General features: G+C 37.8%; 1 protein-coding gene and 1 non-coding gene across 3 annotated transcripts; one reads left to right on the top strand and one right to left on the bottom strand.

Moving 5' to 3' along the window:
- Positions 1-218: 218 nt before the first annotated feature.
- On the bottom strand, positions 219-7,869 carry PHT4;3 (phosphate transporter 4;3). 2 transcript variants are annotated; one of them, XM_089144359.1, is made up of 8 exons: positions 7,331-7,869; positions 6,530-6,756; positions 6,025-6,397; positions 5,864-5,908; positions 5,604-5,750; positions 3,851-3,988; positions 3,724-3,757; positions 219-2,368 (listed from the first exon to the last, which is right to left on the bottom strand). In XM_089144359.1, exons 1-8 carry the CDS (start codon positions 7,790-7,792, stop codon positions 2,181-2,183), a joined length of 1,614 nt encoding a protein of 537 aa, XP_089000485.1. In that variant the 5' UTR covers positions 7,793-7,869; the 3' UTR covers positions 219-2,180. The 2 variants fall into 2 exon arrangements, with proteins under 2 accessions (XP_089000485.1, XP_089000486.1); XM_089144360.1 differs by lacking the exon at positions 3,724-3,757 and having other exon boundaries at positions 2,180-2,368.
- Positions 7,870-9,671: 1,802 nt separating this feature from the next.
- Positions 9,672-9,743, top strand: TRNAP-AGG (transfer RNA proline (anticodon AGG)). Its single transcript has one exon. It is a non-coding gene; the product is annotated as a tRNA-Pro (tRNA).
- The last annotated feature ends 4,347 nt before the right edge of the window (positions 9,744-14,090 follow it).

Below are 14,090 nucleotides of genomic sequence, written 5' to 3'. Positions count from 1 at the left end.
TGTACAAGAGTCATTTACAATATTCAAATTTGAATTCAAAATTAAAAATTAAAACTCAAAAATCAAATTCAAACCATAACAGATCTGTTATGGTCTTTCATCCTCAAACCTGCTCACAAAGAGAAGAAAAAAAAACAGGAAAAAAAGAGCAAAGGGTGAAGAACAAATCATGAGTGACTTTTAAGTATTCTTTCTTTAAAATTGTTTTTATCTAATAAGTAAGAATAAATAAGTCTTCTTCTATTTTAAAGCCAACATTGTCAGACATGGGATACCGTTTGTAATGTAATAAATTTTAGGAGTGGTAAACATAACAATTTGCCAAGTCCAAGAGGGTGTACATGTACTTTCTGTAAACTTAATGAGTAGCTGAAAGATTACCAAAAGAATACAAAAAGAATGAGTAGGTGAACCATAGCAACATTTCTCCAACACCAACACCAACCCCAAACCCAACTAACCTTCGTTTTCCTATTCTAGTTTGTGTAGGAATTCATACCCAGCTTTAAACCAAAAGGTTGGGTTTGTTGAATATTATGCCATTGGGGTTCTTTTGCTTCAAATTTCAAAAGTCACAAGCTTATCAAAGACTAGTAACTTGACAGCTGTGGAAATTATTGGTATCGTAGTGGGATCAGTCTAACCAAAGCACTGTCCATCAACATCAATGAAGCTTGGCGAAACTGGCTCTTTGCTTTCGGCTATGCTCTGTAATCATTTCACAGGAAGTAAAACCTCATCTCACAGGACTTGCTGGCTTTAGATCAGCCTTTCAATCAGAGGAACATGGCCAATAACTCGGCCCCTGAACCTAGTAGGTTTGCCGTGCTAGGTGATCCACAATACAGTTGGATCTCCTAGAAACATAATTGGACCTAAAGCCCAAGAACTTACTATTGATAAATTTGATATCTTCTATCACAGGTAAAATAAATGTGGGAGTATAGCCGACTCGGATAAATAACTCATTAGTAATTGGGAATCTGTTTCTACCTCTACGTACTCAAAGCCATTTGCTATAGCTTCTAACATCCTTGAGCACACATGGCCCTAGTTTCCCCTTCAATCACAGATGAAAATGATTTGAAAATGGATGATGTCACTAATGGTTTTCCTTCCCAATCTCTGATCAGCCTTCCTTGTTGCAGTTTACTGCAGATGTTTCTTTAGTCACCAAACTTCTTGCCAAAAGTACTACCAAATATCCACTCAAGACGTTTAGAATTTCACACTGTTAATTCCAAGTTCATAGCATGTACACTCTCAAGCAGTAGAGGTAATTCACTCTTCCAGAATCTGGTTCAGGAAACTAGCAACACAAATATGTTAAATGAAAGTACTTAACCCAAAAAAAAAAAAGAAACATCATACTTTAAGTGTGTGTTTCAAAATAAAACACTATTTTCCAAACCCAATGGGAAAAAAGAAGATTTTCCAAATCAGAACAATTAGGTGCTACTATAAAGCTTTAATTTTATGACAAATATTTTGTAAGAAAAATCTATTTCACATACACATGTATTACTAAAATACCATAGCATAGTATCAACCAACGATCTACCACAATAGGTGTCATTTCTCCTATCTATACATGGAAATGTAATATATTCTTTGAACACCGTGGATATGGTTTAATGCATGCTGCAAAGTACTGTTAAGCTTTTGAAGCGTGCTTCCTAAGATCTGTGAAATGTGCAATGGTGGAGACATGATGATCTTGGTGCAGGTTTGGAGGAAACCCGTCAACAAAACCTAACCCAGTTATGAAGCAGGAGTTTGAGAATGCAACCAGAGGGTGGGCCTTGGTGCAACTGAACAATTGCTCAAGGGATCAAACCTGGAAACAGTCTCCTTGTGGAAGCAGTGATATGGCTGCTAGACTGACCCTCCCCAGACCCTGCATGAAGCCTTGTGCACTGGCTATGCTTTTATTTATTTTGCAAACAAAATCCAAATCAGGGACAAGAAAGCCAGTGACATTGTCCAGCTTCACACAACAGATAGCCCATTTTAGTTACTAAGCGAGTTCCATTTGTGTCACGCATCATGCCAACGATGCAAGAACAGTTTGGTTGGAGGGCAAGGGCAGAAATTGCTCTTTGTTTGAAGGCACATTTATCACAGGCCTGGCAAGTAACATTGATTCAATCCATGATAAATACCTATTTATCATGTGCAAGTTACTGACCACTTTCATCGAAATTGACTTGTTCTCCAGTAGCAAAGATGTCCCAGAAAATAGCACTAAGGAAATACAGGAATGCTGTAAAAATCAGGAATCCCCGAAAAGAACCCGTGAACTCGACAAAGAATCCAGCTCCAACAGTTCCCACAATAGCTGCAAATGTCCCAGCAGTATTTGACATCCCTAAAACAAAGAAGCAAAAACATACAGTTTGTCATTACATAAAATTTTCTCCTGTTATATAAAGCCCTGGAACATCACTACAATAGTCTATAGTGAAGGCATAGTTTCAGTTTACAGGTATCTTATCCTTACCTTAGGCTGCGTTTGTTTGCAAAGGTGGGGTGGGAAAAAAAAAACATGTGGGCCCCATGTGTAGTGGGGTGAGGGAGAAGGAAAGGAAAGGGTTTTGTAGAAAAGTGATAGTGGTGGGTCCCACTTTTTACTTTTCCAAACTTTTTCACAAAATCCCACCAAATTTGTGGGGTTTTAAAATGGTTTGGAATGGAAAAGTTGGGCTGCCACATCACCAGACAAGTTTCTTTGATTCAAGGAAGATTGTCACTCACTTTCCCACCCCAAGCAACCAAACAATCTACAATTTTGGGATTTAAGGGAAAAGTAAGATACCTACACTTTTTTCAAGAATTTTTCCACCCTTTTTTCCCACCCCACTTTTATTCCAGCAAACAAACACAGCCTTAGTTATCTTGCCCAAATATGGATAGATAGATCAACAGAAAACATGAGATAATTCATGATTCAAGGCCATCCAATTTCTGATGAGAATATATATCTAAATCAATCATTTGATTAAACAAAGGATGCAAAGTGGTGCACCCCAGGTATAACATAAAGTAGAGGCTGTGCTAAAAATATGGACTCATAATTATTTATATAACAAAGCACTTTTGTACTAAATGATGTCCATACTCTTTTCGTAAATAAGATGCATACTCCATCTGCACCATAGTTAAAATGTAATTGGGTAGCCCAACCCTTTCATCAGCAAATGCAAACATACCTAGAAAAATGAATGGATGAGAGAAAGAGACTATAGGATTTTTGGGGTCCAAATTTGGAATCCATCCAATTCACATTGGATCAGGTGGATATAAATGGGCAACTTAAGTGACTGCTAAGCCTCACTATTGGATCAGGTAAGCTAAACTTGTTTGTCTATTCAACTCTTCCGAAATCATGTCAGCCATTAACCCAAGGCCATCTATATCTTTTGTAACCATGTTCTGACAATGTCTTGCTGCTTCATTTTTAGCCTGAACCTAGTCCTTTCAATTTCATTAATCTGCAACAACATCTATCTCCTCACTGAGAACTCAAAAGGTTTTTGTGTGCATGCTCAAACCAAATGCCCCCCCCCCCCCACATCATCACCTATCAAAACCAGTCCCAAAACCATAGTAAACTGAGAAAAATTCAATTCTTACAGCCCCGAAAAAATAATATAATTAAGAATAGCCTTGAAAGAAACTAAAGGTTGATTACATAAAATATGTAATGAAATGGATGAGAAGTACCATGTAGAACACCAGCATACTGTGGGGAAATCTCCTGGCCACACGGAAAGGCATTGAAAAAATTAGAAAAATGAAAACTCATGCAGTGTCTCTTTGCTACAATAAATATGATTTTGAAACAACAAACCTGAAAGTTTACAAGGAATCCAGAATGTCCAAAAGATTTGAAACCAACAGCTGCTGTAAGCCAAGCAGACGCAACAGATGGATTTTTTGCTGCATTTAGACCAAGGAGTGCAATTGCCGGACCCAAAAATCCAATTGACTGTGTAAAAGCAACAAACTTAGCTTAATAACCATCTAGATAGTAAAATGCAACCTGATATAGGATGACTAAAATCTCAATGGCCAATTTTACAAGCATTACCAATCTTTCCAACCACAATACTAACTAGTAAGCATCTCATTATACACAATATTCAAAGCATCCATCTAATTGCCCAACTCTTTCCCTCACAAAAAGCGAGTTTGGGTAATCTTTTATTTTTGTTTTGGTTGAAAATAAAGCCAGATTTCAGTGGGAAGCATAAAATTGTAGTTAAGATTCCCAAAACATTCCAAGACCTTTTTGAGATACGCAAAATATTACAAAGATCTCACCAAGTTCTGACGAAGATATCAAAGATACGGGAAACAAATATTGATACACCTGAGATATGATCGAGAAATCTGAGATCTCTGTTGAGTTGAATTATCCAGGTTCTCGAATGCCATCTTGCCTTGCCTTCTCAAAAAAAGCAAGGTATCTCCCAAGATCTCAACGAGATCTCATGAGTTCTCGAACTATGATCGTGTATAACAAAAATATAAATAGGCATAAATAAAAAGAAGAGAAAACAATAGAGACAAAAACATTCTACCACAAAGAAAAATAGAACAGGGAGAAAAACATTCTATGAAGAAGGGTTGCAACAAATGATGTTAGCTCTACCATTAAAAATATAGATGATAAAAATGGATCAACCAATGTATTTACATGTGGAATAAAGAGAAGTTCTCTTGGGCATCATAATCACCCATGATAATTATCCCTATAAATTAAGCTTCAAAATTCAAATTGGCTATAGAACCAAGTCCTCTTTCCAAAAGGATTACCAACCCAAAAAAAAAAAAAGGAAAAAGAGAAAGAAAGGTCCCTCACATTTCTGTAAATTATGGGAAAAATAATTACATACAAGATGTCTGAACAGGATTAAACCCTATAATTTCAAAGGATCTGCATCCCAATTGCTCACTCTCAAACTCTTCGTTTACACAATAGTGATATTTTTTGTTTTGCCTTCATCTTCGGATTCCTATCTAATGATCCACGACATAATCCTGGACACAACAAATAAAAGAAAAAGGGGGGTTTCTCAATTGCCTTGCTTTATTTATTAATTTTCTGATGATTTTATCTATTTGCCACATTTACATTTAACAGTGAATCAGCTAAAGCCCTATCCATTAAGAGGAAATGACAATATAAGGAATGACATTTTCCAAGTTTGAAGATGACCTAATTGGTAAATCTTCTTTGTTTTTCCTTCTTTTCTAGCTGTCATTTTAATTTGTAAGAGGCTTGGATGCATCTGGTGTTTTTCTTCTTTTGGAATCTTATCCATATAAATAATGCCATGTCAATCATGTTAAGATCCCACTCCTGTTTTACATGCAACTTATTTTCCAGGATTAACTTTTTGTAAGTAAATTGTCCACAACTTCTGCATGTAATCTGCAATAAAAATGGTGATCCATTAATACCCTAGGAAAATTCTAGAACTGTGCACAAATAATTTTTTTGTATTGCTTTTTCTCCAGAATATCACTTCTAGAAAGCAATATAAGAATGATACCTAGCCTTTTGCTCACATATAAGATTAAGTCAATAAATGCTATACCTGCATGAGCTTGCGAGTAAAAGTGACACTGGTACCGCTGCAGATCAACATATCTGACCAAGCACCAGCCAAATATCCAAAAATTGCCATCATGGTCCATGGCACTGCACTAAACCATGCTGCATGTTTGAGGTCAACATGATAAATCTGGTACAGAGCATCAGCATCTAATAATTAGTTCCCTTTACAATTGCATATTTGCGTGACATCATCATATATGGACTGTACTTTACTTCAGAAGTTAATACCTAGAGACTTACGGTTTTGAAGTAAATGGGCATCCAAGAGAGAAAAAGAAAGTATCCCTGCATGCGCAATCACCAATAAGCAACATTGTATTGACAATATGTGGACATGATTTTTCTGTGTGTACTTGTGTGTCTGTGAGATAAAGTTTCTCTGCAAAGTTAGTATGCATTACCCAGCTGTGCATAGCATTTGCTGAAATTACAGCCCAGGTTGGTAGCTTTGAAAGTAAGCGCCTGAATGGAGGGATCACTTTGGTTGTCTTAGATTTCTTCTCTGCATACTGTATTGAAGAAGTTTTTCTCATACTCTGTATATAATCTAACTCAGATTTTGATATTTGAGGATGGCACTCAGGTGTACTTGATGTTGCAGACAGCCAAACCAAAACCCAAAGAAATCCAAATAGTCCAAATATTACAAAAGGTCCAAATATGCCACTCCGTGACATGAGGATAGGAGAAAGCACTAGTCCAATCACATTTCCAAGTTGAAATCCAGCCATTGCAATTCCCACAGCCCGAGATCTTTCTGTTTGAGGGAACCACCTAAAACAGAAGCCAGTTCAAACTGTTCAAAAATCTGTCCCAGAAAAACCAAAGGAGCTCACGTATCAATAGATAAATCACATCAATAAATCATGAAATACTCAAAACGGAGATTTTCAAATATTCCAATACCTTGCAATCATATTATTCATGCTAGGAAGAGCCACACCTTCAGCAATGCCTAGAAGCACTCGTGTTGCAAGTAAAGCCAATAAAGAAGTTTCAGCCGCCCAAGGAGTAAGATAGGTAGACAGGGACCACAGAGCCACACCCCATGCCATGACTACTTTACCACCATAATAATCCACCAGTGCCCCTCCAACAATAGGTGATATTAGGTATCCCCATAGGAAAGCTGACTACAATTGATAAACAATGAAAAAATCATGAAACAATGGAACAGATGCCCAAAACATTTTTTCTATTTCATTTTAATTACTGACAAAAATGTTATTACTAATACCTAATGGTGCACCACTTGGTAGATGGTTGACCTGTGGACAGGCAATTTCAATAAGCACTCAGGAAGAACCACAAGGTTTTCTTGTTGTTTGAAACACAGCGTTACAGAAAATTGTATGTTTAAACCATTTTTATTTTACTTCTTGTTTAGCTAATCAGCAAAAAAATACAAAATCTCTCAGCTGCCAGATGATGCCGAATATAAACAGTTAGCCTCAGCATCTAAGCACTCAGCAGTAGTGATCCTCAGGTTCAAATTTTTATAGAATGTAAAGAATTTACGGAATTACATCCTGAAACAATTAAACCAATGAACTCTATGACAACATAAAGCATCGATAGTTAATAACTATAAAGACATTGTTAATGTGAGAGAACTGTTCCACGTTTAACTTTGGGTTACGGGCTTGAGCATAACAGTTGAAAGATTGAGGGAAAGTGGTTGGAGATGATCAAATTTGGGAATTATACCTGAACTACGCCAGAAAAAGAAGTGGTCCATCCGTGAGCTAAGGACAAGGGAACAATCGCCACAGACATTACAACTCGATCTGCATTACAGAGAGCCAAAGCCAGACCGAGCATCGCAACCACCTTAACTCTCTCAGACGTGACGAATTCAAAAAAATTTGGCGCCTGCAATTCGTTCTCATTCTTCGACGTATTTCCCCGAGATGCATAAGCATCATTTGAAAATGCCCTAGTAGGTCTAGGTAAGGTTGAGATGGAACGAAGCTCAACTGAATCCTTCCGAATTCGAAATCTCAGAAAACTCCATGAGGGCAAATCCTTGGAGAATTTTGCCTTGGATGATGACAGAGATGATGAAGAAACCAGAAAGCTTCTCGGTTGAAGGTGATTCTTATGATTCATGACATTTTGGGTACTCGAAGAACAAAGAATCGATGGATTGAAAGGAAACTGAGAAGTCATGCTGCGATTTTCGGCTACAGGAAGATGACTATTCTGATGAACAAGTGAAGTGAAAGAAACTACATCATTTTGGGTGTTCTTTCGTCACCGGGGGTGGTCGTACATGAAATAATATACTATATCGGGTGTCGGACATGGCCCCGTGATGTCGGATTAGTGAATCGTTCCTCGAATTAGTTAACTCGGCCCGATTGCCTGAATCTTTGAAATCGGATTGATAAAATTTGGTAATTTCTCTTACTCTAAAAAGAAAAAAGAAAGAATTCGATAATTACAATTGTGCCATCTCTCCTTATGTTTGATTTTTGCACTTGATTATGAATCTATATGAAATGCTTTATTTCATTGTACATATGCTAGAAAATGTTGGGAACTATTTCTGCTTAGGATGGATAGTGTTTGACTTTTCAGGGTTTTTTTTTTGTTTGATTGGATAAGTTTTGTACACTCTATGTTTTGTTCTTATAGGGATCTGAATACCGTAGATGTTATTTGAAGTACCATGTGTTGGTCTATATGGAAGGTTTTGAATGTTACTCTAGTCCAATTATTTTCCAACTATTATGGCTACAGTGAATTCTTTTTTCTACCTCAATGTTGAAATTCGAGAATGTTGTCATACGTCATTTGAATCTCCTCTGGAGGAAACCAATGTTGTTCCCGGCTAGTTTGGAGGAGGGATTGTACCAGCTTAATACAAATAGCTCATGGGATAAGCATAGCAACCAAGGAGGCTGCAACAATATACTTTTGGATCTGGATGGGTTTTATGTTGCAGTTCAGACCAAAGCTAATACAAGTATGTTGACATCCATTGTTGCGTTGGAAGCTATACATGATGGTTTACTTTTAGGGTGTTCTTTGCATGTGTCTAAGATTTTAGTGCTCTTACTAGGCAGCCCCACGATTAAGGGTGTCAATCGGTACGGTTTCGGTAATTCGGTACGGTTTCGGTGCGGTACCAACTTTGAATACCAAAAACCAGAACCGTACCGTACCGAATTTAAACGGTACGGTACGGTTTCGGTATTTATAAAAACGGTTCGGTACGGATTCGGTATTAAATCGGTACGGGAAAACGGTTTAAACACGGTATGTAGTGTGGTACAATTTTTGTACGAATAAACTTATGCCACTTTTGTTATTAGTTCATCAAATCCTAATGAAATTGTGATCAACCAATCGATATAATTTGAAATTAACATAGATAAAGCAAATAAATCTAATTAATAGTGACAAAACAAGTAAATCTAAGAAGAGAAGTGAATGATGAAACGAAAAATTGAAATAGGGAATTACAGATAGGGAAAATGTTAAGTGTTTTAATTATAAAATTACAATTTACATCTCTTAATTTTGTATGGTACCAATTCGGTACGGTTTCGGTATGTACCAACGGTATGAGTACCTAAAACCGGAACCGTACCGAATAAATTCGGTTTCGGTACGTACCGTACAGAATTTTGAACGGTACGGTACGGTGCGGTTTTAGGCGGCGCGGTTCGGTACGGTTAAACGGTTTCGGTACGCAATTGACACCCTTACCCACGATCACAGACTTACAGTCTAGTTTTAAGAGAGTTTTGTTTCATTTTGTTCCTAGGTCTAATAATGTTCATGCGGGCTACTTAACTCATGGAACTAGACTTTGTGCTTTAAATAAGGTTTAGTGGTCTATCTTGTGGTGCCTCTATGCATTCTAAATAACTCTCTTTTATCCTCCGGATGCATTACTATGAAACGTCTAATATAAGTTATGTTTTGAAGGGAAAAAAAATTACAATTGTATCTCCATTACCCTATAAAGAAAGTCTCCAAAGACTCCAAGAGAATTCGAAAAGAACTGTAGCTCTTAGTCGAAAAGTGAGAGTAAGCATATGGGCATTTGGTCTAGTGGTATGATTCTCGCTTAGGGTGCGAGAGGTCCCGAGTTCAATTCTCGGAATGCCCCGTTGGTTTAAAACTATAATTTTTAGACCAGTAAATAGAGATAAGATCTTAAGTTCTTTACCAAACCACCCTTTCAAAAGGGCATTCCAGTAATTGAGTAAGGGCATGTTTGGTTACATGAATCCAGAGATTTCAAATCTAAGAATTATACCTTTTTACACTAAAAACGTGAATCTGTAGATTTATAGGTAAGGGGTGAAATCCAGAGATTTCAAAAAAGCTATACATTTGCACATTCACAAAAATTTAGGATGAATCCAGAGATTTCATTCCACAACCAAACATTTAATTTTATAAATTATGACTCCATAGCTTTGAAATCTCTAGATATTTGAAATCTCCAGACTTTTTTTTTTTTTTTTGGTAATAAAGCACTTCATTGATAGGGAGTGGCCGAGCAAAGCTCTAATAACCACTCAGTGGAACACAACCATTCCGTTGGTTCAGTGACCAAGAGGGCCTTCCGTGCTAGAAAATCCGCAATAGAATTGGAATTTCTAGGAATATAATAGGGAACGAAGCTTAGCAATTTCGAAGCTAGGTAGTGGATGTCATCAATAATGGGTTGGACCTCGCAGTGTGCATGAGCTTCCCCTTGAGAATGTTAACCAGCTGCTGATTGTCAGTTTCCACCTCAAGATGCTCATACCCTTCGCCCATCGCATATAATAACCCAGCTCGAAAGGCATATGCTTCTCCTTCCAAGACCGAATTAGGTACAAAGGGGATGGAGGCAGCAAGCATAGGTTTACCTGATGAATCTCGAATTATAACCCCAGCACCTCCTTTTTTTGCTTTATATTTCAGTGAGGCATCCACATTCACTTTGAGGAAAGGTGGGTTTGGGGGAATCCATTGATGATCTTCCTCAGTTTGTGGTTCTCCTTGTTGCAGGTCACTATCCAATTCAGCATAGGTATCTATGTGCTAGAATTCTCGGTGAGCTTCCAATGCCTTCTCTATAATTTCTTGTGGTGTCCATAATGTCTTCCCATGTACCCTGTCATTCCTAGCATTCCATAAACTCCACGCCATAAATGAGCATAGGCTACGCATTTCTTTGGCTTGGTTCCTTCCTAAGCTGTCGAACTGCCTCCAAGAAGAGATCCAATCGGCTAAGGATAAACAGTTGCTTTGCTCTGCTCGCCATGATAGGGGTCCTCCAAACCATACCAGCTTTGCAATCGGGCAATGGAGAAGAATATGTGAAATAGATTGTCTCCTTACTACATCCACCACAAACAGGATCTACTTTCGCCCCTCTTCTTTGTAGCTCCATTGTTGAAGCAACACCATCATTACACGCCCTCCACAAAAAACTTTTGATTTTGGGGTATGTGTTGCATTGCCAGATTGCTGTCCAGATATCTAAAGGTTTTTCCTCCCATTTATGTAGAGTTGATGATGAAGGAAGATCCCTCTCTTTCCTTTCCAAGGCTTGGGCTTGGATCCGGTAAGCATCCTTCACAGAAAATTTACTGGACTTGCTTCCCCCCCCCCCCATACTAGTTCATCTTCAGCAGGAAATAGAGAAAGTTTGATTTTGAAAATGGCTTCTTGTTCTTTGTCTGAGAACCATGCTTTGATGAGGGCGTCGTTCCATTTCCTTTCGTCCACAATAATAAAATCTTGCACCCACTTAATTTGACACTGTTGGGGAGGGGGAGAGATAAGCTTGAAGTCGGGTAATGAAGGAATCCATGGATCTTCCCAAACCTGAATTTTATCACCTTTACCGATCTTCCAAACTATCCCTTGTCTCAGCACTTCCCTGCCTTCTAAGATGCTCCTCCACGCCCATGATGGAGATTTTACCAGAGTTGCCTCCATAAAGGTTTTGTGGGGAAAGTATATGTTCTTCATGAATCTGGACCACTCTAACTCCGGCTGCGAAAATAATCTCCAAGCCTACTTACATAGGAGGGCCCTATTATGCAAGATGGGATCTCTAAAATTCAAACCACCTTGAGTTTTCGATTGAGTCAACCTCTTCCAAGACATCCAGTGTATTGTCTTTTTTGCTTTGTTCCCTCCCCAAAAGAATGTAGCTGTTTTCGACTTCATTGCCTTGTGAGTCATTTTGGGAAGAAGAAAGTGGGATTGCACATAGTTGGAAGATGGAAGGGCCACCGACTTTAATAGAATTTCTCTTCCTGTATGATTAAGCAGCCGTGCCGCCCATGCTTTGTATTTAGAGCTGGTTCTATCATTCAAAGAGTGGAACAATTCAACCTTAGAGACTCCAAAATCAGTTGGTAAGCCGAGGTACTTAGTGGGTCCTTCTCCATACTTCACTTTGAGGATCTTCGAAAACCATCTCTTAATTCTTGGGGCTACATCTGGGTTTAGGGCTTATAGATGGTTAATTATTTTCTCTTACCACCACACTTAATGACAACAGGAATCACTTAAAACTTTTCTTTGAGATAGGGCTTTTGAAGTGGCCAGCCTTAGCTTCCTCTCTTTCCTATTGGTTTATTTATTTATTTTTTTTACCATTTTCCCCTTTTCACCCCTTCACTTGATCTTTATGTACCTAATGGGATTTTTGTCCGCTCCGATTTTGACGTCCTCCCATTTCCCCCTGTTTTCCATTGGATTTTTGACACGTATTAAATTCTAATCCAACGGTCAAAAACAATCTAATTTTCAAAATGAGGAGTTGAGGTTGAACGAGCTTCTTCTTCCCTCTTCTTCAGTTTTTCCCTGTTCTTAGATCCGTTCGGCTGCCGCTGTTCTTCCATTTGAAGACCTTCTTCACCATCGTTCCTCACGATTCACGATTATCTCCTCTTCCCTCTTCTTTGGTCTGTTTGGGCTGCCGCTGTTCTTCCATTTGAAGACCTCAAGTGCCATCGTTCCTCACGAATCACCTGATTATTTCCTATGGCTTCAAGCATCACCTCCACTTTAGTTGCAATATCAGAAGGTAAAGAAGTTCTGCAACTCTCAACTTCTTTACCAGGTAGACTCGCTTTTTCATTTCTTTCCTACACAATGAAAACAACGGCACACTCAAGAGTTGCCATCATTCCTCACAAACCCCAATTAAAGCAACTGTTAATTCACGTAGCTCATCACTCAATTATCATAGGATATCAAGTATCATATATTGTTACGATTTGCCCAATAAAATCTCTCAATGCTTCATTTCTTTTTCTAAAATTTCATTAATTAAAAACAGAGAGAAACAAAATCTCAATAAGATGGTTGTTTATCATCTTAAGAAAAAACCATTTAAATTGTTTATATACTTATACCACCACGTATTTGTTTATATTCCCAAATAAGTATGCCAAACAAAAATGTGGTTGAACTTGTTAGAGCAGATTATCTGGTCTGTTTTGGGTAAGAGTCATTTCCTTTTGTAGTTTTGCTTTGGCTTGAAATTGATGTATATTGACTGGTGCACTTTCGTTGTTGTCTCTTCCTTTTTCTAATCTCTTTTCTCTCTTCTTTTTTCTCTTTGCGAAGCATTGGTTATAACTTATAGGTTCTGGGATTGTTTACAGGTTGATAGCATTTATACTTTCACTTAGTTGTGTACTCCGCATGCCTCCTGTGAATGTATTCTTCATATAGCAACTAGCCCATTTATGGTTAAATCCATATATACGGTCCAATCATGAACCATCTTTCAACTTGATAATTGGACCTTATTTGTTTCCATGCAGTCTCAAAATGTATTTCCTTATCATATTCATACATACATTTTTTCAATTCTACAAGGAAGCTTGATCCATCTTTCATTAAGTAACCCAGATGTTTAATCCCATTTTGCATTAAGTGCCAAGTACACAAACCATGCCATGTCCCAGAAAACTCTTCTAAAAAAGCTCTTGCCATTGCCGCATCTTGATATGTAAAAAATGTTTTAGGCTTCTTTTGTTCATGAGTTTCCAAGAAGATGTTAAATAATCATTTGAATGATTCAATTGTCTCATCATATAAAAGTGCAGCTCCAAATATTACGACTCCTCTATGATGATTAAATCCAGAAAAAATACCAAATGGCCTATTCTCCTTGTTTGTACAAAAGGTAGAGTCAAAGGTAACCACATCACCAGATAATGAATAATCTAATCTCATTCTCTTATCTGCCCAAAAAACATTAGCTATCAACTCCTCTTCATCCAATTGTAACCTATATATAAAAGAGGGATTTAGTCTGACTTGTTTATCAAAATAACTTAACAAACTCCATGCTTCACCATAACACAAATCATGCTGACGTTTACTGCGGAGATAATTGTAATGATCTATAGGTGTATAACCAAGACATTGTCTCCCACATGCCTGCATACCATGGTACTCAAATGCAGCCTTAGTTTTAATTCCAGAATTTGGA

The sequence above is a fragment of the Hakea prostrata genome, chromosome 2 (genome assembly GCF_041222555.1).
Source record: "Hakea prostrata isolate BN-2017 chromosome 2, UWA_Hpros_2, whole genome shotgun sequence".
In the NCBI taxonomy this organism is placed as follows: Eukaryota; Viridiplantae; Streptophyta; class Magnoliopsida; order Proteales; family Proteaceae; genus Hakea; species Hakea prostrata.
The sequence above is the reverse complement of the archived record's forward strand: the minus strand, read 5'-3'. Positions and strand labels throughout refer to the sequence as shown.